The sequence below is a fragment of the Nicotiana tabacum genome, chromosome 14, assembly GCF_000715075.1.
Source record: "Nicotiana tabacum cultivar K326 chromosome 14, ASM71507v2, whole genome shotgun sequence".
Taxonomy (NCBI): Eukaryota; Viridiplantae; Streptophyta; class Magnoliopsida; order Solanales; family Solanaceae; genus Nicotiana; species Nicotiana tabacum.
In genome coordinates, this window is record NC_134093.1 from 97,568,266 (window position 1) to 97,593,334 (window position 25,069).

At 38.8% G+C, this 25,069-nt stretch overlaps 1 protein-coding gene and 1 long non-coding RNA gene across 3 annotated transcripts; one reads left to right on the plus strand and one right to left on the minus strand.

Annotated features, from left to right (window-relative positions):
- Positions 1-4,656: 4,656 nt before the first annotated feature.
- On the minus strand, positions 4,657-14,805 carry LOC142168768 (uncharacterized). Of its 2 annotated transcripts, none has more exons than XR_012698802.1 (3): positions 14,362-14,805; positions 11,469-11,631; positions 4,657-4,946 (listed from the first exon to the last, which is right to left on the minus strand). It is a non-coding gene; the product is annotated as an uncharacterized LOC142168768 (long non-coding RNA). The 2 variants fall into 2 exon arrangements; XR_012698801.1 differs by having other exon boundaries at positions 4,660-4,946; positions 11,469-11,622.
- A 4,868-nt stretch (positions 14,806-19,673) lies between these two features.
- LOC107798236 (uncharacterized) lies at positions 19,674-20,639 on the plus strand. The gene has a single exon (XM_016621208.2). The coding sequence runs from the start codon at positions 19,674-19,676 to the stop codon at positions 20,637-20,639; it is 966 nt and encodes a 321-aa protein (XP_016476694.2).
- The last annotated feature ends 4,430 nt before the right edge of the window (positions 20,640-25,069 follow it).

Here is a 25,069-nt window from a genome sequence, read left to right on the forward strand (position 1 = left end):
AATTCGTGGACCTAGTCACTGTCCACCATGAATTCCCAAATGGCCCCAAACCTTCCTTCTTCCCCATTGACATTAGCTGAAAGTCTAACAATACATTCCAAACTCGAAGTCATGTTGCATTCAAATAAAATTCGTGGACCTAGTCACTGTCCACCATGAATTCCCAAATGGCCCCAAACCTTCCTCAAGGCGTGTGGCTATCCTACCACAGAACCCATATGCTACTCCGCCACTCACCCATTTTGGTTAAACCCTCTCCTTTAAGCAATTCCTCGACTTCTGCTTTTCATACTTGACCTTCTAGCAATTCAACCACCGCAAAACACCTCCCACATGTCCTTCCTCATCCTTTGCTGCCCAATTGTTGCCTCAAATCCGAATTCATCTCTGTAACACTTGAGCTAATAAATTTCCACCAACTCCAAGCCTCTTAGAAGATCATCCTTCTCGAGCCATCAACATTAGAAATACCTATTTGATTCCGAATACACTCTGCCATCTCGAACAACCACTTATCCAACACCATTTCACACTATCCTACCTCAAAGAAAAATTGATGAAAACCACAACACCGGCAAACCCTAACGCGTTCAACAAGGACGATGACACCACATCACAATTGAGAATTCTACCACGCTCGAAAATTCCAAGTCTCGTTACTCCATTATCCCAAACTTGAACATTCGTAGTCCGATTGACTTTCCTCCGCTGGAAATAAAATACTGAACCTCTGAATCATGCACTGAGAAAAACCTCCTTTCAAGTCATTCACTTCCCCGACACATAGACAAGCACCCTACCATTACACGAACATTGTGCGATAACAACGTCTAAACATCATAACAACCTGTGCATAGCCTTGAAACCATCGAAAATACAGCTACTGGGCTGTAATAACAGAACCTCCTTCAACAAGAAGATGATAATAACCTACTCGAATGCGTAGAGAGAAACACTTTACTCCCCGTCTGTAGTACCACCGCAACTCCTCGATGCCTAAATGACACGGGCGCTGAACATCGTATAAGAATGAGTAGAAAGGATATAAAGTCATAAGCCTCAAAGGAAATTAAATCGCATAATGAGGAATCAAGAATGGAAGTGCTCCTAACAGCCCTCTAGCCTCTCGAAGATAAGTACAGATGTCTCCGTACCGATCCGCAAGACTCTACTAGACTTGCTCATGAATCGTGAGACCTAAGTGGACCTAATGCTCTGATACCAAGCTGTCACGACCCAAAATCCACTAGAGGTCGTGATGGCGCCTAACATCGCCGTCAGGCAAGCCAACAGTGAATGTTTAACTTAATTACTCATTTTAGTATTTTTAAAATCATAATTTTCATCAATTAAATAATAAGAAATAGGATTTGCAAGGTTACCGATAATGTTTTCACAACTACAATAAAGGACAACCCATAAGCACCCCCAAAACCCGGTGTCATAAGTGCATGAGTATCAACTAGGAAATAAAATAAAACACAACATCTGTCTGAGATACAAATTAGACAGGAGAATATAAATAACTCTGATGGAGACTCTGCAGGTTGCAGATCGTAACATAAAATACAGCTCACGGTAAGTCTCCGCAATAGGCGCTCCTCTATGCCCAAGTGATCACTAGACATATATGTACATGCACGAAAATATACAACAAGTGTAGTATGAGTATGTAAATCAACGCGTACCCAGTAAGTATCTAGCCTAACCCTAGAGAAGTAGTGACGAGAGGTTGACATCGACACTTACTAGTGGTCCAATAAGACAGATACAACAAGAGGTAAACAAATATGGGTTAGAGTAAATAAACAAAATAAACAAGTATAAATACATGGTACAATCCTCCCCTCAACAGTAAACTCAGACTCTCGATTAGCAGTTACCTCCTCAACCGGAGTAACTCCTAGATATATATATATATATATATATGGACCTTCCTAGATAGGTCATCATAACTCAAATAAGGAAAACTCCTAGATACAATGGCTTTTGACAATTAATACACATGATTCCATTGTAATATTTTATAGAAATACCGAGGCGTACAGACCGATCCCATCATAACTTGGTATATAACCATATATACATATATTATATAATCTGGTATATAACCATAGATACACCTATTATATATATTGCCGAGGCGAACGGCCCGATCCCATAAAGTGTGCGCACTGTCGAGGATCGAACGACACGAACAATAGATGTATCTATCCTGCCGAGGCAAACAACTCGATCCCATCAGAATAAGAGGTTTTGACGGGTCCTTGACCCCACTCACGAAGGGACATGTGAGTTATAAGAAGCTTTAGGGAAAACCTTTTGATGAGAACGCATAACGCGGGAGAAATTCGTAAGAGGAGTACAATTATTTCGCGGTTAATCAAGAAGACCCGTCGAATATCTACATTAGTGAGTCTATTGCTTTTTCATAAGTCTAGTCTCAATTCGTAATGTAAAATAAAGGAATTTAATAGACAAGGGACTGCTCAAATAGTATAGCTATAGCATGGTGTGAGCCTAAGTCTACTCGGACAATAACATAGATCTAACTACGTACGGACTCTCATCACCTCGTACGTACGTAGCCCCCGCAACAAGTAACACATATCAAATACGCCACCTAGGGGTAGTTTCCCCCTCACAGAGTTAGACATGAGACTTACCTCGCTCCGAAGTTCCATAACCGGCTCCAACGCCGCTATTACACCACAAACCGGTGCCCGTCGCTCCGAAACTAGTCAATCAATGTGTAAATACATAAATATATACTCTAATACTCATTATAAATCAAACTATAACAATTTCCAACTCTGTTCGAAAAATCGATAAAGTCGATCATCAGGCCCACATGCCCTAATTTCGAAAATTTTCAAAGATAACCATTACCCATAACATTATGAACTCAAACATATAATTTATTCTCAATTCCAAGTCCAATTTCGTGGTCAAAATCCAAAAATACCAATTTCTAGATTTTTCTTCAAAATCTCAAATTTCTACAAATTTTCATGCTTGAATCCATATAAAAACCATGTATTTAACTCACAATGTGAAGAAATCACTTACCCCATAATAGCTGATGAAGATGACACTCCAAAATTGCTCCAAAAATCGATACCCATGGATGAAATGAAGTGGAATTGATCCAACCCCTTTGTTTAAAAAGAACACTGCTCAGCCCGACTACCGCACCTGCGGCCGCTTCAATGCATCCGCGGTCTCGCAGGTGCGGCCAAAAACCTCGCACCTGCGCATACCCTCTTCCCAGCACAACTCTGTACCTGCGATGCCAAACGCACCACTGCGGTCTCGCACATGAGAAGACCTTTCGCTTCTGCGACTCCAGCTGCCTAGCTCGCATTCCGCTTCTGCGGAGCTTTCCTCACATCTGTGGGCTCGCAGATGCAGAAACATCTTCGCATCTGCGACCATCCCAGCTCCGTCCAAATGTCGCTTCTGTGACCACATCGCCGCACCTGCGACCCTTTTCACGCACGTGCGATTGCACCAGATATCAGCTGCCTCAGAATTTCTTCCAAGTCCAAACTCGATCTGTTGATCATCCGGAATCCACCCGAGGCCCTCGGGACCTTAACCAAATATACCAACACATCCCAAAATACGATACGGACTTAGTCGAAGCCTCAAACCATGTTAAACAACATCAAAACTACAATTTGTGCATCAATTCAAGCATAATGAACTGTTGAACTCCTAACTTCCACATTCGATGTCGAAACCTATCAAATCACCTCCGATTGACCTCAAATTTTGCACACAAGTCACATTTGATATTACAGACCTACTCTAACTTCCAGAATCAGAATCTGACCCTGATATAAAAAAATTCACTCCCCGTCAAACTTCCAAAAATCCCCAACTTCCAACTTTCGCCAAATGACCCCAAAATGACCTGCGGACCTCCAAATTCACATCCGGACGCGCTCCTAAGACCAGAATGACCATACGGAGCTATTCCTAGGCTCGGAATTCCAAACATACATCAATAACATTAAAATAAACTTCAATCCAAATTTATGAAAATTTTCCAAAATGCCAACTTTCCATAATAGGCACTGAAACGCTCCCGGTTGATCCAAAACCCGATCCGGACATACGCCCAAGTCCAAAATTATCATACGAACCTGTTGGAACCTTCAAATCCCGATTCCGAGGTCATTTACTCAATAGTGAAACCTTAGTCAATTTCTCCAACTTAAAGCTTCCGAAATTAGAATTTTCTTTCCAAATCAACTCCGAACTTCCCGAAATTCAATTCCGATCATGTGTACAACTCATAATATATGAAGTAAAATTACTCAAGGCCTCAAATTGTCGAACGACACGCTAGAGCTCAAAACGACCGATCAGGTCGTTACAGAAATGTCTAAATACCGTACCGTATCTGTCGACGAACATCCCTAGCATGACCGATAGAAAAGTGATCAAAAAGTGATTAAATAATACAGATGTCTAGTTTTCATTGGAAGTCACACTAATTATATTAATTAGTTGTATTAAAGGAAATACTAACCTTTTTTCTTTTATCTATTTTCTTCTCTTCCTTTTTCTTCTTTTATTCCTCAGCTATCTTTCCTCCATTTCTACATGTCACGACCTGGAATTCACTAGTCGTGATGGCACCTAACCCAACTCGCTAGGTAAGCCAATTAACGATTTTCCATTTTTAATTAATTTAATAACACAATTTAACAAAGGAGTATCTAAGTCTTATACATCCCGAAGGACTTGTAATACAAATCATGAGCTTCTAAGAATAGAATTTACAAGCTGATATGAAGTAAATACATCTTCTGTTTGAAAAATACATAAACAGAGTTTTTATAAATCTAGGGCTACCATGAATAAGAGGCAGCTACAACAGGAACGCAGGTACATCTTCAATCCCGGCAACCATAGAACACAACAACAACAACCAATATCTGCACACAATGTGCAAAAGTATAGTATCAGTACAACCGACCCCATGTACTAAGTAAGTATCTTGCCTAACCTCGTCGAAGTAGTGACGAGGCTTTGGTTAAAATATGCTCACTGATAAAACTTGTAATACAAACTAACAATAGAACTATACTACTGTACAACAGAATATAGTACACTAAACGAATATACAAAGCAATAACGAAGTACTAGAAGAAAACACAATTCAACAGGTATCAATATCTCACCCAATCCTTTCCTTAGAGCGAAAGCCAATAAATCACAGCAGTCACCTCAAAACTTTCATAATGTGAGAAATATATTCAAGACATCAAATCCAACGGGACGACAATACCCTTCGTGCATTTATCTCATCCTCGCCAATTATGCGTAAAACAGTACCAACCAAATGACAGGAATGCCGATAATAGAAATAATAGTGCAGGAAATACGCAATTAGCTATGGAGAACTAGAATGTACATGAGAACATCAGTAACAGACTGAACTGAAAATATAGAAGTAATAACAACGATTAGGAAAAAGGGATGTAACTTCGACTAACTAACAAGGTAAAGGAATGAAAATAGATATGGCAAATAAGGAAGCGAACACATGATCTTTATAAATTAGCAAGTAGGGACATGAACGACTAGTATGGAAGAAGACCTACACTTCAGTGCAACAAAACAGATGACATGGATGCAATCATAACAGCAAGAAGTAAGCATGATATTGGCAAGTTTAAGTAAATAGAAGGCATGGTAACACGACAACAAAGGTGATAGAGAATAAGACAGAACAGTAACAACATATCACATAAGAACCATGAACACGATAACAACTCCAGGTAAAGACATAAAAATATTTGCAAGAAAGAGATATCACAACATAATGCATGTCTCTCGTCCTCACTTGCACGGAAACACCCTTCGTGCCATGAACTCACCATAACATGAAAGCGTAATAATATCAATACAATGGCACGACATCACCCATCGTACTTTTACTTACATAACATGGCACGATATCACCCTTGGTGCTTTTACTCACAATAATATGACACAGAATCACCCTTCGTGCTTTTACTCTCAATAATATGCACGACATCATCCTTCGTGCTTTTACTCTAAATAAAATGACACGTCATCACCCTTCGTGCTTTTACTCTCAATAATATGGCACGACATCACCCTTCGTGCTTTACACTCTCCCTCACATGATAATGTATAAACAAAGGCACGGCATCACCCTTCGTGCTTTACACTCTTCCTTACCAAGCATATGTATATCAATGACAAACAAGGCAGGAAGCATAAATAACGTCAAGGGGAGTGTTTAAACGAATATTTCAAATGAATCTCAATCACAACTTTCCAAGCCAACAATAGTTCAATAAACCCACAAGAACCTTTTTATTCAAGTATTCCAACAAATTTCACAAATGATCTACAACACAAGTATAGAATCTAGTATCTCAAGAATATCGGCAATAGCAATATATTAATGATTATGCATATTGATGACCGAATTAAACACACCAATGTATTCTCATAATTTCCATCAAATTTGATCAAGTTATAATAAGCTAAGTTTCACGGGCCCATTTCCTTACATTGGGTAGCGGCACCTGCTCGCCCGTGCGGCGCCCGCAGTTCCCCTCGCTGCGGGCCAGCCTTCCTATCCGTCCCAGGATTTCACAAGCACGATCCTGTGCCTGTCGGTTGGGGCCTCGCCCCAACTTGTGCCGCCTGTAAGATGCCTAGGCCCTTGGCATGTCGTGGCGCTCCATCTTAGGATCACAATCCATGGGCGCCCTGGGGACTTGGCTTAGGACATGCCTTGTCCTTAGCCCAAGACTGAGCATCGCTCCCGCGTGCACAGCCCAATCCTCAAGCTTACACTCGTCTAGTGCATCCGCGACTAGCTCGTGCCTCGCCTGAGTAAGGCAACCTTTAGTCCTTGGCCATTGTCATGCGCCTCTTTCGTGCCATGCCCATACATAGCCCTCTTGCAGCACGCTTCCATTTCGAAGTAGTGCAGTGTCGCCCACACCTGCACCTTTAGGCCAACGGACCCTTGCTTGCATGGCTGAACCAAAGCCATGCTCACAAGTCGACACATGATGCCCCTATGACAGGTGCGTCAAGTATCCAATCGGCGTGGAGGTCTCTTTCCAACACTCGGCAGCCCGCGGGGCTGGCCGTTCCACAATAGCAGCCTCCACTGCCCTTTTGATGCCCAACGCAGGCCCTAAGGCGTTGCGCAGCCCATACGAGTTCCCAAACTCGCATGGATACCTTTGACACTCCCTTGAGTCATCTAGGCAGGCCCTTGGGGTTCGCCCCCAAGGCAGCTCGTTCTATACGGCTCGGTGGCAGCGCGTATGGGGGAGGCAGGTCGGAGCTTTCATCACCTATACCCCCCTTATATATGCTTAAAATTAAAAAGCCCAAGTTGCCCGAGTAGACTGCTCTACGTCAGACCATCAGAAGGCTCCTTTCTCACCAGTTCTTGGCCGAAATTACAACCCCCAAATTCTGGGTTGTAACATAAGTCTTGATTGCTATCATTTAATATTATGTTCTTAGTTTCTATAAGTCAAGTAAGGCATGAAGCAGGAGATCACGAAATTCTACAACCATAAATGTAACATAGTCCACCCCCGAGCAGGATTAACCCTGGCACATACATATACGCTCGTCACCTCATATATGTATCAACCCCGCATGTGGCAAACAATGACAAATAGGAGGAAACATTCCCTCAACAAACTTAGGCAAAACACTTACCTCAATTCGGCTAATTCAATTACTCAATTTAGATTTTCCTTTACCAATTCACCTCCGCTCGGCTCAATCTAGTCAAAGACGACTTAAACACATCACACAATGCCAACTTCAATTAATAAAGGTGTGATTTTTATTCAAATTCTAAAAAGTCAATAAAAGTCAACTCCCCAAGCCCGCACCTCGGAACTCGATAAAATTTACAAAACCCAAACACCCATTCCGGTACGAATTCAACCATACTAAAATTATCAAGTTCCGATACCAATTTGTCTTTCAAATCATCATTTTGCATTTTTGAATTTTTTTACAATTTCCCCCAAATTTTCTTTTAGATTCTCATGAATTTGATGTTAAATCATATATATAATCATGAAATGTAGTTGGAAAATGATTAAAGGTACTTACCCAACGATTTAGTATGAAAATCCCTTCACAAAATCGCCTCTTCTCGGACCTAGGGTTCAAAATATTCCCAAATGAAGCTAAGTCTCGGACTTCTCAGCACTTAACAGGTTGCAGATGTCGCATTTGCGACAGGGGGTTCGCAAATGCGACCCTCGTAAATGCGAACAATGTATCGCAAATGCGAACTGGAGGGCCTCCTGCTTTGGTCACAATTGCGACCTTATACTTCGCAAATGCGAAGGCATAAATTTTGCAAATGCGGCAGAGTTCTTCGTAAATGCGAACTCTCCCCAACAACCCAGACTTCGCAAATACGATGGCTGCTTCGCAATTGCGGTTGTCGCATTTGCGACCAATACATCACAAATGCGATGATACCAGTACCAGCAATCAAAATTTATGAAGAATCAATCCGAAACTCACCCGAGCCCTCGGGGATCCAAACCAATCATGCACGCATGTCTAGAAACACAACACGAACTTGCGCGCGCGCTCAAATCATCAAAATAACTTCTAAAACAACGAATCGGACGCCAAAACGCATAAAGATCAACTAAACTTCAAGAACTTCTAGAATCGCAACCGAGCGTCTGAACCATATCAAATCAACTCCGAATGGCGCCAAATTTTGCACACAAGTAACATTTGTCATTACAGACCTATTCTAACTTCCAGAATCGAATTCCGACTCCAATATCAAAAAGTTCACTTCCGGTCAAATATCTAACTTTTGCCAAACGACTCCAAAATGACCTACGGACCTCCAAATCCATTTTCGGAGGCGCTCCCAATACCAAAATCACCATACTGAGCTATTCTTAGACTCGGAATCCCAAACGGACATTGATAACATTGAAATGCACTTCAACCCAAATATGATGAGTTTCTTCCAAAATGCTAATATCCACAATAGGCGCCAAAATGCTCCTGAATTATTAAAAATCCAATCTGAACATACGCTCAAGTCCGAAATCATCATACAAACCTGTTGGAACCTTCAAATCCCGATTCCGAGATCGTTTACCCAAAAATCCACCTTAGTCAATTCTTCCAACTTAAAGCTTGAATCTTGAAGTTCATCCTTCCAAATCGATTCCGGATAACTTGAAAACTAACACCGACGATTTACGCATGTCATAACACATCATACAGAGATGCTCGAGCTCCCAAAACTCCGAGCGAAGTGTAGATTTTCAAAACGACATATCGGGTCGTTACACTGCCCATCTGCTTAACTTGAGTTACCATATGGGAACAACAAAGTACTCATTTATGAACAAAAACATTACCCTATTTACTTATAGGCTAATAAAATAATAATTTATTTTGAGATGAAAAATTAAAGAATAAAAGTCGGAAGTCTTAATATCACCTTATTTTTCAATTCATCTCTTTAAAATCACAAGTTATACCACACACACTATCATCATTCACGTCAAGATTACACTTTATGACCAAAATCACTTTTCATTCTCCAAGTTTTCTGGAGTAATGCTTCTTTATCTTGTTAACCCAAAAAATATTTTTTTAGCTTATTAATTGACGAGATCCAAATAAAATTGCAGATAAAATAATTTAACAAGAACAAAAGAGTAAGTGGGTTCTTTGAGTTGCCAGTGTTCAAGCACTCAACAATGTTCTTTCAGGGAATATTATTTTGGATTCATTGGAAAATTTTTAGGTGGGCTGAAATTAAATGAAATGGAATAAACGGGTTAGAGTAAATATTTGGGCGTATTAGGTAAAAGATTATCTTAATTAATTATATTATTAGACAAAACTATATTTATGTATTATTAAAAGGAGAGGAAACAATCCTCTCCTTAAGTCAAGTGACAGCCTAGAAAATAGCCACATGACATAACTAGTTAATAATTAGTTATTTAGTTAATAATTAGTTATTGATTATTATTTTTAAAATTAAATATATATAAAATAATAAAAGTAAATATTTTATAATAAAAACAAAATTAAAAAAAACTGTCAATTCAAATTGGTGAGTAGTTTCAAGATGGAGTTTCTAAATTATTTTAAAATAAAAAACTAAAATTAGAAAAAATAAAAAGTGCCAAGTCAAAATTACTTTTTTTTGAATAATTTTTATTTTTATTTTTAAAAATAAAAAGTTTACTCATTCAGAAAATATTATTGAGAATAATAGAATAAAATATAAAATAGCATACAAAAATTTAAATAAAGTAATATGCTAATAAAAGTTTCTATTAACAATGCAATAATACTAAATATTGGATAATATAATAAAACAAATATAGAACAAAAACGTTATTCAGTGACTATACAAGTTTCTTTAATTTAATAGAGATTGTATTCATTAAAATACAGATAATATTATTGAGAACAACAGGATAAAATTTAAAATAAAAAATATTTCAAGAGTAATAAAATATATATCTTCTATTATATTACAAAAAGAAAGTAGTAGACAAAAATATTTAAAAAGTAATATGCTATTAAAAATCTATTAAAAATGTAAGAATACTAAATATTGGATAGTATAATAAAGAAAAATATAGATCAAAAAAGTTATTCAATGACTATACAACTCTCTTTAATTTAATAAAGATTTTATTCGTTAAAATTCAGATAATATTATTAAGAATAATAGGATAAAATTAGTAGACTATAATATTAAACAAAGTAATATGTTAATAAACATTTCTATTAACAATGCAATTATATTAAATATTGGATAATATAATAAACAAAAATACATAAAAATATTTATTTGATGACTATAAAGTTCCTTTAATTTAATAGAGATTTTATTCATTAAAATTTAGATAATATTATTAACAACAGTATAAAATTGAAAATTGAAAATATTTCAAAATTAATAAATTATATCTTCTCTTATATTACAAAAAGAAAGAGAGCATACAAAAATATTAAATAAAGTAATATGCTAATAAAAAATCTATTAACAATATAAAAATACTAAACATTGAATAATAGAATAAAGAAAAATATAGAACAAAGAAGTTATTCAATGACTATATAAGTCTCTTCCATTTAATAGAGATTTTATTATTGGTATTTCATATTGACAAATAAGATGACAATTGAAATTTATTATAGCAATATGATCTAATATGTTTAAACAAGCCCGATCATAATTTAATTTAATTATATTTTTTAATAATGACCGCGCATCGCGCGAGTACGACTACTTGTAATCATTTAAGAATAAATTTTATTATGTGGCATCATCAGAGGGCGAGTGTATAGCACATACTACATACATCATGGGAGAGGGTTTCAGAAGTAGGAATTAAATTCAGTTTGGACAAGTACAGGGAGAAAAATGATACCTGTAAAGGTTGAATGGGAAACTCACTTTTCGGGACATGTATAGAGAGCAACTTATGTATTTTTCCTGCCATTTTTGCAACACCTCGATGCCTCATGAGTGTGAAAATTCAAGAATTCGTTTTGCAAGAGAAATGGATGTTTACTTCGCACCATCTGCATCACCTTGTATGTTAGAAATGTTAGCAATCAATACATCTCTTTTCCCTTTGATTTCTATTCCGTTTAATCACAATTTGATTATGGCACGACCTCAACCCTCATATGGTGAATATGTTTTATCGATTATTCTCGCTTCCACTATTGTGACAATAGGTGTGAACTTAGAGATCATATGTCTTTCAAAATCTATGAACTATTGAAGACAGGTTCAAGTAGCCAAATTTATATTTGATTTTGAAATATATGTCTTTCAAAATCAATTTCCAAAGAATATTTGAGCATCTATCAACTGTTTTGTGAATTACCCATTTGGACTCGAGAAAGCCAAATTGGGCAAAACCACTCTATTACCGAGAGGTATTGAGTGGGTAATTGCGTGTTGATTGTTATATTACACCCCGACCTACCAAACCTTCCCTAAAGCCCACAACCCGTTAGGCAAACACCTAGGTGGAAGTCACAACCCTAGATCTTTTATATACTTAAAAAATAATACCAAAAATATTATTCTCTAGCTTTACATTTGCAAACCGTAGCATAATTTAGAAGTAGAATCAAAACACAGTTTGTGGAAGTGCATCTTAGGCATTTTACATGCTTAGTCCAAATATATACCTAATCTCATCTACGCTCTATGTGGATTCGATCCCGACTCCTAGTTGGGTATTATTATTGCAATCGACCGCTTCTCAACCCCAAACTGAGGTATGATTTGGTCGAGATCAATTTTTGGCTCCTTTGACAGGGATCAAACTCTGGTCACCAGCGTGACAGGCGAGAATACTTACAACTATACTACAATGACTCCCATACCACCATGTCCATCTTCAGGGCCATCAACATCGGTATCAGTGCCTTCCTCCTCAACTTATGCACTCTCTGCGTTGCGAGTCTCCCAGACACTGGTAAGTCTCAACAACTAGATGCTGACAGCTTCTGCAAAGCTGTCTAATATATCCAGTGCTTTTGCAACACATTATTCCACCCCAGCAGTACCACAGGTTCCTCCGCCAGTAGAGGAAACATTGAAGAAGATCTTGGACAATCAGAAGACCTTTATGGATACATAGGTGGCGCATGGGGGAGCTGTTAAGGAGTTGGGTAAAGAGGTGAAGAAGATAAGAAAATCTCAGGCTTCGAAGAAATCAGTTGACAAATTAAGGAAAGAAGTGACCAAGATTGAAGCAGCTGGTGATCTTCCATTTGATCTACTGATGGAGTCAGATCCACCAGTACCTGCAGACCCAGCAACACCATCAGAAGAGGCACCAGTTAGCCAGTCTGACGAGCCGGACCTTGCTGCCCATACCGCTGAGGAGGTGCATCAGATGTTCACCAACCCCGTTACTCCCCGAGCAGAGGATGATGAGATCCAGTTGGAGGACCTCGAGGGTGGTGATGCTGCCATGCATACTGAGACCACATAGGGAGTTTTTTTCACTCTCTAACCTTCCTTATTTTGATTTTTATTAAGCATTGAGGACAATGCTTATTCTTATTCAATGGGGTAGTCTATTTTGGTTGATTTGATATGACATTGGCTTGTAATAACTATTGCCACACCTCCTTTTTCCGAAGATAAGGGAATAGAGAGTTTTTCCAATTAAAGTGACATTATTCGAAATTGAATTATTTATTTAATCAGAGTCACCACTTGGAATAATTATGATGGTGTCCCAAGTCACCGGTTTATTTTAAAATCCCAAATCGAGGAAATTGACTCTTATTTATGGTCCGCAAACTTAGAAGACCGGGTAAGAAATTCTGTTAACCCGGAAAAAAGTGTGAGGCACTCCCGAATTTCGTGGTTTTAGCACGGTCGCTCAACTATTAATAATTCGCCTAATTATCTGATTTATTAAATGTTTAAAAACTATTTTTAATTTCTTTCTAAACGCTTTTAAATATTTTTTTTTTTTTAATCGCTCTTAGCATTTATGGAATTTGTTTGAACAAGCCGCGATGTCGCACACTCGTTTGTTTTTGTACATATTGTGAATCGCACCACGTGAAACGTACCCGTGATTTGGATCATGTTTATTTTATTATTTTGATGTTATGGTCAAGTCGCGTGAAACACGTACTCGAATTGGGGTTTACGTATCGTGACTATGCAACGAGAACCGTACCCATAGTCACGATGATTTAATATTAGTCGAGCTTAAGAGAAACTACGTATGTTTATGAGTTTAAATATTTTCCTAAGGTTTAAGATTACATGTGGAGGTCTAGAATTTTGGAGTTATTTGTGGACCTGCAATCAGCTAAACTGAATTCGAGCTATTGACGAGTTTACACTTCCCAGTCATTTAAATTCGTTTATGGGTTGAATACGTTTGGGACTACTCAATTTCAAGAGAAGGTAGTCAATTAATGATGAAAGGGAGATCTAAAATGAGGGACAGTAATATTGGACTTCATACTCTTTCAACATGGGCCCAGAAACAGGCCTTATGTAAAGTCACGGTTTCCATAGCAGTTAATCCATCAAATTCATACATAAGATAAACATAAATATACCAGTCAGTGATAACAAATACTAGCCCAACAGAGAAGAACATGTAGTTTCATGATAGCACTTAATTCCAGTTCATACTCAAATAACATAGGCATACAAATCAGTGATAGCAAACACTAACTCAACGGAGAAGAACCTGTAGCTTCATGTAATTATTTTTAGAAGATATAGTTCAACCCAAATCAAATTACATAATCAAAATCAAGAAAAAGTACCTTAACAAGAAGCACTCCACAGCTATTCCACCAACAGTGTTTAAACAGACCAAGAAATGCTAAGCCGAGGGGGAGAAATTGAATGCTTGTGGAATATCTTTTGCGCTCCTATTTCCTTCCCCTTTTTTTGTTGAAGTTTTTTAGTATTTTCAAATCCTTAAATTTTTTAGTTTTTAGACTCTTCTCTGTTTCTTCTGATAAAATTTTCAGATTCTTTTGCAGAGTGAGGATGAGTAGAGTATGAGAGGAATATAAACGGGGTCTGTATTTTCATATCTCTTTCTTCCGTCTTTTGAATGAGAGTCTACGTGTGAACTTTTCTGATGGAAATGCAAAGATGATGGATTTCGTGTGTGTATCCATATGTGATAGTGAGAGATCAGTGAGATTAGAGAGGGGATTTATGAGGCGGCTAAGGTTTTCTGAATGTGGGGGAGATGAGTCGTTCTCCTTTTTCCTAAGTTTTGGGGAATGTGGAGTGTTTTAATGAAGATGGGGGTAGGTTGGGCCAGGCATGTCGGGCATGTGGGGTTTTGGGCCGCTGGAATTGGGCCAATTTGGAACAAGAAGCAGAAGACCTTGTTCCTATTTTATTTGATCTTTTAAAAATAGCCACATTACTACTAATTGAATTTGTTTTGCCAAAAATGACCTAATTAGCATTTTAAAAAATTAATTAAACTAATTGATTAAAGCTAATGTATATTTTTGTAATTTTTGTTTTAACAATGCGAATGATGCAAAACAAATAAAAGAAAAACTCCTAAAATTCTATAAAACCATTAAAATTAATTATGGACTATTTTTAGGTGTAATTTCCCATGTGGGGAAAATATTAGGTGATTACAACTATAATACTCTTTTTTATCTTTATTTTATTTTTCATTATGTATATATTCCTCCCACTCTTTTGATGTATATATTCTATCCCCCATTCTCGGTTTGCATATTCATTTTTCTTGCTTTCAGTAGTTTATTTCATAGTTTCTTTATTTTGCTTTCTTAATAGTCTAGCTTCTTATTTACTTTAATAACTTCTTTTTGATTTGGTAGCTTCTTTTTACGTTTAAGTGATCAATAAGCCTTTGGTTTTCTTAATGCCACGGTTCTTTCCAAATGTAGATTTTGTGTGAACCGGATGGTTCTTCCCAACGATGGATGGAGTGACAACCTTCTTAAGGGATTGAGTCCGTTTTTGATATTTAGGTAAAAACAGTAGTAATAATGAATAAAAGAGTCAAGCATGCTTCACTTGGTACCTGGTTAAAAACAAGCTCTTAAAAAGAAATGGCTCTAGTTAGTGACCTTGTGACTCTTGTGTTGACTTAGGCAATCATCGAGTGGTTTAGTTGAACCATTAGCGATTTTTAATCTTGAATACAGTTGTTGTGGGCCCTCGACTCTATCCTCTTTAACAATCCAGCTGTGTGAGAGGTGAGATATTTTGTTACAAGTCCAAGTACCCGTGCAAATGGTCTAGAACTTTCCCCGAATGTATTTCCAATCGAAATTCTAAGTTTTGCTTGGCTTGAGAAGTGATTATAGGCTCTTTGACCCATTTTGAAACTTTTCATGGCCCACCAATGATGTTATCCCTAGTCAACCCATTTGAGCCTAAAGCCTTTTTTCATTTGATAACTATGTTACAAGCCTTTACCCGTTTGATAGTGACCCTCTATTGGAACCCGAGCTTTCCTTAGCACTCATGAGAAACAAATGGTGAAAACATTAATTTGGGGGAGAGACGAGGAGTTTCAAAGTGGTATCAAGGTACAAAAAGAGAAAAGAAATTAAGAAAAGGAAAGGTAAAGAAAAAGAAAGAAAGAACAAAAGAAAAACACAAAAAGAAAGTGAATAAAGTGAAGAGTTGATGGGATTCAAAGAATAGCAAAAGTGCAAAGCATGGAGAAAACAAAGAAGGAGAATGTGAATATCATGACCAAGAAAGAGTGATGTCAAGTCTCTCTAGTTCCCCTAAGAAAAAAAAAAGTGACTCAAAGATTCGGCAAAAGCATGAGCCAAAAAGAGAAAATGGAGTGCTTAAGGAAAGATAAACCCGTTCTATTCCAACATTTTTCACCTTAGTCTAAAAGCCTTCATTACATGCTGAAAAATTCCTACGTGATTTCAAGCCGAGTAAGCTTACATTAATGGTGATCTACATAAGGGGCAAACATATGGTACTTAGAGCCGTACTTGTGACATTCTTTTGAGAGTGATGAGCAAACTTTTCACAAGTCATTAAATTGAGTGCTACATTCTTAAGTGAGATGAGCTAACAGAGAGTATATGAGGAGGAGTTTGGGATCCACAGTGACCTACATGAAAGTGCGAACTTCCTTGATGAGTAAAGTCAACTCTTGATGCTCAAGTATCACATTAGAGTTATTTGTGCTTTAACCTTCAAAACAGTGCCTTGTTGATAATTCATATGTGTGGGTAATTGTTGGTCCCAATTGATGTGTGTTTGATTCACCTTAGGCTAGCTGAAATAGCTCTTTTCTTGTGGAGGTGAGAATTACCTTATTTGCTTGAGGACAAGAAAAAGCTTAAGTTTGGGGGAGTTGATAAGTGGGGATTTTGACTACTTATTTGTGCTCTTTTTACTTTCATTTTAGCTCAAAAATGCTTAAAGGTATTCCCGAAAACTGATAAAATATGCTTTCTTGCAGGAGTATTGGAAAATGAGCCAAAGCGATGAAATCCAACTCAAGAAGGAGTATTTTTGGACAAGGACTAAAACCAGGCAAAAAGGGTAAAGTGCGGACCGCGGGATTTTGTCTGCGGCCGCAGATCATGAAAGGATTTCTGTCAGAACTTCTTTGAAAAGTGCGTACCGCACAATAATTGTGTGGCCGCTAAAGAGGAAGATTAGAGAGTCCCAACTTTAAGTCCATCAAGAAGTGTGGACCGCGCTATTATTGTGCGACCGTAGAACTCAAGAGTGCGGCCGCACTCAGAAATGTGCGGTTCACAACACCTGAAGAAGTGTGGCCACAATTCAGAATTGTGCGGCCACAGAAGTCCCTCCTTTCAAGCTCTGCATCAAAGTGTGTACCGCACACAGAATTGTGCGGCCGCAGAACTTCTGAAAAGACAATTTTGTCCGAAAAGTATAGCTGCGTATAAATAGTCTTTTTTGACAAAATTAGGTAAAAGTTTGAACATCTGAAAGTTGGGAGCCGTTTTTATTACCGCTTTAGGGAATTTTATGATAGTTTGTCTATTTTACATTGGATTTTTATCTCTTTATCATTGAATATGAGTTTAATCTTCTATTCTTCTTTAATTTCTTCATTTTCATCTATGAGTAGCTAAATTTCTAGCTAGGGTTGTGACCCAACCCTAGTATGGGTACCTAATGGGTGTTTGATTTAGGGCTTGTTTATGGTTGGGTGTGTAATATTTAGCCTAGTTCTTGCTTTAATTATAGAATTAATGGTTGCAAATATTGATTCAAGCATATTTGACTTAGTCTTTACTTGAGAAAGAGAGACTGAGTCTAGGAAAACTTGGCTAACAAGAAATTGGGGTGAACTCAAGAAATTGATAGTCCCAATTAAAGGGTTAAATCCAAAGATAGTAAAACCCGACTTGAGCATCTATCAACTGTTTTGTGAATTACCCATTTGGACTTGACAAAGACAAATTGGGCAAAATCACTCTTTTACCGAGAGGTATTGAGTGGGTAATTGCGTGTTGATTGTTATATTATACCCCGACCTACCAAACCTGTCCTAAAGACCACAACCCGTTAGGCAAACACCTAGGTGGAAGTCACAATCCTACATCGTTTACATACTTGAAAAACAACACCAAAATATTATTCTGTAGCTTTACATTTGCATACCGTAGCATAATTTAGAAGTAGAATCAAAACACAGTTTGTGGAAATGCATCTTAGACATTTTACGTGCTTAGTCCAAATATATACCTAATCCCATCTATGCTCCCTGAGGATTCTATCCCGACTCCTAGTTGGGTATATTATTGCAATCGACCGCTTCAGAACCCCAAACTGAGGTGTGATTTGGGCGAGATCAGGGTCACCCTTCGACTCAAAATACAACGGTGAACAATGAAAAGGATGAAAACTTAGTTGCGAGAGAGGCAGCTCAACAACAGGATGCACGGTTAACAATTGAAGCATCCCTTAGAGTTGCTGATGAAACAGTCGACGAGGATCGAAGGCTCAATCTCAACCAAACCATGGTCGAAGATGAATTTGAAAATGCAGCTCCCAGACCTGGGAGGTCTCTAGGAGATTATGCCAGACCAGTGTACAACCATCAACAATCTAGTGTGAGGCCCCCACCCATTGATGCCAACAATTTTGAACTCAAGTAGGGAGTCATCTAGACCATTCAGAACAACTGCATATTCAGAGGCAAACCCAATGAAGATCCCAACAACTATCAGATGGACTTCGATGAAATTATGAACACATTCTGCTATAATGGAGCATCACATGATGTCATCTACCTTAGAGCATTCTCTTTCTCACTTAAGGATGATGCAAAGCAGTGATTGAAAAGTCTACCCACAGGGTCAATCCGTACATGGGAGGAGATGACTACCGAGTTCTTAGAAAAATATTTTTCTATTGCTAAGACTTGACGGATGAGTAAGGAGATTTACAATTTCAGCCAAGGTGAAGGGGAGACAGTGTTTGAGGCATGGGAAATATTTAAGGAGCTATTGCGAAGGTGCCCTCATAACGGAATAGAGTAATGGATGCAACTCTAAGATTTCTGGGACGGGTTAAACTCGTCATCAAGGAGATTGCTGAATAGTGTGGTTGCAAGCCCTCTGATGAAGAAAACTCCAGAAGAGATTGTCACACTTCTGAATGAACTATCTGAAGACGCAGAACAATGGTCCACTGACCAAGGGGATCGAAAAACATCAACATGGGTGCACCAAGTAGAATCGTCAGTAGCAATGCAAGGCCAAATTGCATCTATGGCTAAGGACATCAAGCAACTGACGATGGATCAGGTGAAAAATCAACCATATGTGGGATGTGGCATCTGTGGGTTGGGACACCTAACTCATGAGTGCCAAACCTTCACCGCAGAAGAAAACGTTAAGGCATTGGGGAATTTCGACAATGGCAACTACCAAGGAGGTGGTAATTTCAATTCGATGGGACAGAAACATCCAGAGTTCTCATGGAGTTCTTCAAATGGTAGCTTGAACTCATGGTAGCAGCAAAATCCCACAGCACCAGTGCAAGGACCTCCCAGTTTCCAGAATCAACAGAGGCAACTATACCAGCCTCCACAGCCCAACAACTCAAGTTAGAAGATCTAATGAAGGAATTCATAAATAAATCAGATGATAAACTTGAGACTCAAGGAACAACTATCCGGGAGCAAGGCACAACCATCAAAAATCTAGAAAGACAAATGGGACAACTCAAGTCATTGTTATCAGAAAAGGCTCCATGGACTTTGCCGGCAGACAGTGAGAAGAATCCAAAAGAGACGATCATGGCAGTGTCTCTCAGGAGTGGGAAAACATTAGCAGAGCCCATTGAAAAACCAAGGGCTGAGAAGGAGATCAACTCAACCAAGAGGGCAGAAGAACATAAAATTGGTGATTTTTTTCCTAAGGAGGATATTAGCAGCAAAGAGGTTGATAAGCAGAAATTAAGCAGTGCAATTGATGAAAGCAAACACATGCTAGTGTTACTCTTTCCTCAAAAGATAAAGTGGGAGAAACTCGATAAATGCTTTGGGAAATTCTTAGAGATGCTGAAACAGCTATATGTGAACATCCCATTCACCGAGGTGCTAACCCAAATGCCAACTTATGCAAAGTTCCTGAAGGAAATACTTTCAAGTAAAAAGAAGCTCGAGCAAACAAAAGTGGTCAAACTCAATGCACATTGCAGTGCCATTCTACAAAATAAAATTCCTCAAAAGTGTGGGGATCCTGGCAGTTTCACTATACCCTGCTCATTGGGGAGCAACATTTTTGACAAGGCCTTGTGTCACTCAGGTGCATCCATTAACTTGATGCCATTATTTGTGTTCAAGAAATTTGAAGGAGAACTAGGAGTGATCAAGTCTGTGCCGGTATCGTTGCAACTGGCTGATCAGACCACGATCATACCGGAGGGCATAATCAAGGACATTCTAGTGAGGGTGGAAAAATTTGCCTTCCCAGCAGTCTTTATTGTAGTAGACATAGAAGTGATTAAGGAGATACCTCTAATCCTAGGGAGACCATTCTTTTGCACTGGCCGAGCTATTCTTGATATATATGAGGATTAACTCATGTTACGAGTGGGAAACGAAAAAGTGGTATTTCAAATGAAGAGAATGATGAAATACCCATGTGGTGAGTCTTCTGCCTATGCTTGTTTCAAGATGGATGTGGTGAGAGAGTTAGCGGAACAACACAAGCTGAACAAGATGGTAGGCGATTCATTTGAGAGACGTATTAGTCAATCAAGTACAATAGAGGATGAAGATCTTGAAATCAAGAAGGAAATTGTGGCACTGGAAGATGAAGATTATATGGTAGACGAAGAAGAACGGGAGAAAGAAAAGATCAAGCCAAAGCTGGAATTGAATGTATTCCCGACACATTTGAAATATATTTTTTTAGAGACTAACATTTTTCCTGTGACTGTTGCTGCTGATTTGATAGGTGAACAGGAACACATGCTCGTGGAGTTACTACGGAAGCATAAGAAGGCAATCGGTTGGAGCATAGCCGATATTCAGGGAATCAACACTGCAATCTGCATGCACAAGATCCTGTTGGAAGAAGGGAGCAAACCGGTAGTGCAACCTTAACGCAAATTGAATAAAAACCTTGAGGAGGTGGTGCAGAAAGAGATACTCAAATTGTTGGATGCATGTATAATATTTCCCATCTCTGATAGCTAATAGAACAGCCCTGTGCAGTTTGTGCCGAAAAAAAAAGCATGCTGGTGGTGAAAAATGAGGACAATTAGTTAATTCCTACCAGAATAGTTACTGGTTGGAGGATGTTCATAGACTACCGAAGGCTAAATGATGCAATAAGGAAGGATCACTTCCCTCTTCCTTTCATTGATCAGATGTTGGAGAAGGTGGCAGGGCGTTGATGTTACTGCTTCTTAAATGGACATTCAGGATACAATCAAATACCCATTGTTCCCGAAGATGTTGAGAAAACCACCTTTACCTGCCCTTTCGGAATCTTTGCATACCGGAGAATGCCTTTTGGCCTATGCAAAGTACCAACTACATTTTAGAGATGCATGATGTCAATCTTTTTAGATTTGAATGGGAAGTGTTTGGAGGTGTTCATGGATGGCTTTACTCTCTCTGGAGATGACTTCAAGGATTGCTTGAGGAATCTCGAACTTGTTCTAAAACGATGTGAGGACACTCACCGAGTACTCAACTAGGAAAAGTGTCACTTCATGGTTAAGGAGGGGATAGTCTTGGGCCATAAAGTCATAGCTGAAGGAGGTCGACAAAGCTAAAGTAGATGTGATAGCTAAGCTCCCACCACCGAATTCAGTGAAAAGCATCAAAAGTTTTTTGGGGCATGCATGGTTCTATAGAAGGTTCATCAAGAATTTCTCCAACATTACCAAGCCCTTAACAACATTACTTACCAAGGATGTAAAATTTGTGTTCGATATAGAGTGACTTAGATCATTCGAACTGATCAAGGAAAAGATAGTGAGTGCTCCCATAATGGTGACTCCTGACTGGAGTGAACCCTTTGAGATCATATGTGATGCCAGTGATGTGGAAGTGGGAGCAGTGCTGGGGTAGAGGAGAGATAAAATATTCAGACCTATTTACTATGCAAGACGGACCTTGAACGATGCCCAGGTGAACTATGCTATCACGAAGAAGGAGTTCTTTGTAGTGGTCTTCACTTTTGACAAATTCATATCCTATTTAGTAGGAAGCAAGGTAATAGTGCATATTGATCGCTCAACACTGAAGTATTTACTGAGTAAGAAAAGTCCAAACCACATTTGATGCGGTGGGTATTGTTTCTGCAAGAATTTTATTTAGAAATCAAACACAGGAGGGCACAAAAAATCAAGTGGCTGACCACCTGTCGCGATTGGAGAAACCACATGTTAAAGAAGTGGACATTCGGGAAGAGTTCCCAGATATGCAGATTTTTTCCATTGCAGCGATCTCTGATAGACCGTCATGGTTCGCCGACATAACTAACTTTTTGGCTAGTGGAAGGCTACCACACGACTTGACCTCCGACCAGAAAAGGAAGCTGCAAAGCGAGGTAAAATATTACTTCTGGAATGTCCCTTTTTTGTTTAAATTATATGCAGATGGTGTAATTCGGAGATGCGTACCCGAAGGAAAAATGGGAAGTATATTATCCCGTTATCATGATGGATCAACTAGAGGACACAATGGAGGAAATAGGATAGCAGCGACGGTCATTGAGGCCAGTTTTTACTGGCCATCTCTGTACAAGGACGCAAGATCTTACGTGGCTACATGTGACAAGTGCTAACGGATAGGTAACATTAGTAAAAAGGATGAGATGCCCCTGAATTCCATTTTGGTATGCGAAATCTTCGATGTCTGGGGCATCGACTTCATGGTCTCCTTCCCACCGTTCCATTCTTATGAGTAAATTCTAGTGGCCGTTGAATACGTCTCCAAGTGGGTCGAGACAATCCCCACTAGGACCAATGATGCTCGGGTAGTATGTGAATTTCTTCGAAAGAATATTTTCACCCGCTTTGGAACTCCCCGAGTCATCATCAGTGACAATGAGTCACATTTTTCAAATAAACAGTTTGCCACTCTGCTGTCTAAATATGAGGTAACTCATAAAATATGAACCCTATATCATGCTCAAACTAGTGGGTAGGTAGAAGTAGCTAACCGTGAACTCAAAAGACTTCTAGAAAAAATGGTTAATTCTTCCAAAAAGGATTGGTCAGTCAAGTTGGATGAAGCTCTATGGGTGTATAGAACAACGTTCAAAACAACCATAGGGACTTCACCCTTCAAATTGGTATATGGAAAATTATGTCACTTACCTGTGGAGATAGAGAATAAGGCTCATTGGGCAATTAAATTGCTTAATCTTGATCTTAGTCTTGCAGGTGAACACAGAAGGTCATAGGTGAATGAGCTGGAGGAATTCAGATTGGACGCGTATGAGAATACGAGAATGTTCAAGGAAAAGATGAAGAAATGGCATGACCGTATGATTAAACCGAATGAATTTCAAGAAGGGGAAAAAGTTCTTACTATACAATAGTAGACTCAGACTGTTCCCCGAAAAATTTAAGTCTAGATAGACGGGACCGTATGTGGTGAAACATGTATCACCATATGGGGTGATTGAGATCTAGAACATGGACTGAACAGAGAGTTTCAAAGTGAATGGGCACATGCTAAAACCATATCTTGCTGGAGGATTTGCTCAGAAATCCTCGAGCATCATAATCAGTTGAGGATGCCTGGTTGAGTCAAGCTGACAACTATAACTCAGAACTACCTCTAACTTTTCTACTAGCTTAAATTTTTCCTCTTGTTTCTTTCTTTCTTGTAGCGTAGATTAGGTAAAGGTTAGTGTATATTATGACTTGGTGGGTGCAGGAAGGTATATGTTACGGAAGGTCGGAATTGAGGCTTTTAAAAGACTCCTTGTGAGCGTACCCGTGCACGACCGCGCATCTAGAACGGTACACCGCGCATGTGTTCGTGCAAATTACGTCATCAGCCTATGCTGGGACATGTGCGGCCGTGCACCTGAAGGGTGGACCGCGTACACGACCGCACATGTGCACCAGTGTACTGCCATATGTGCGCGGCCGTGCACATGTAAGTACCCTCCCCTTTTAATTTTTGCCCAAACCCTCAACCCCCCTTCTAATCTTTCCCCTCTTTTCTCTCCTCTTTCACTAACACAAACCCTAATCTGCCCCAACCTTTCCCAATCACTCTTCACAACAAATCACACACCACCCCTCCCTCCAATGTGTTTCTTCTAATTGCTCCTTCAAGTATGTAACTTTATTTTGTCTATGTTTTTCTTCTTCTTCTTTCTTTTGTAGTTCTTTATTTTTCTTTCTCGCTCTTTTTCTTTTTCTTGTGGGGTAAAGATTGAGTTTCACCATGTGTAATGAGAACATGGTTTCTAGGTAGTAAAATTGGTATATATGTAGTCCACCTAGGGTTAAAATTTGTTTTGTGGGGGAATAGGAACAACTTTTCATGTTAAGTGTTTGTGTAAATGCCACAATGAGGTTGAGAGTATAATTTTGTGACCAAGTGTGAGGGTGAAGTCTGAGTAGCCTTTCTTGGTCTGCTGAGTGATTTAATTGCTGATATTTGGCGGGTTGTTTCAGGTTCAATGGCTCCCTTCAAGAAATGAAAAATTGTAAGTGCCTCCAACGGTAGTCAAGTGGGCACGTCCAGGTCGCGAGCTTTTGTATCTGCTCGTCTAGATGATCATAATAAGTTTATCTCATGGGAAGCCCAAAAATAATTTAATAGAAAAAAAGGCAAAAAGCCCATACCGGAAAGGGGAATCGATATTGGGTTTCTCCAAAATGACTGTCACAGAGTATATGAGGAATTGGTCAGGCGAGGAATGAGAGTGTTCGTCGAAGAACCTGGAGGCAAATTTAATGGTTGTTCGGGATTTCTACGTGAATTTCCCTAAACATGAGGACTATGTGTACACAGTCCGGAAGAATAAAGTG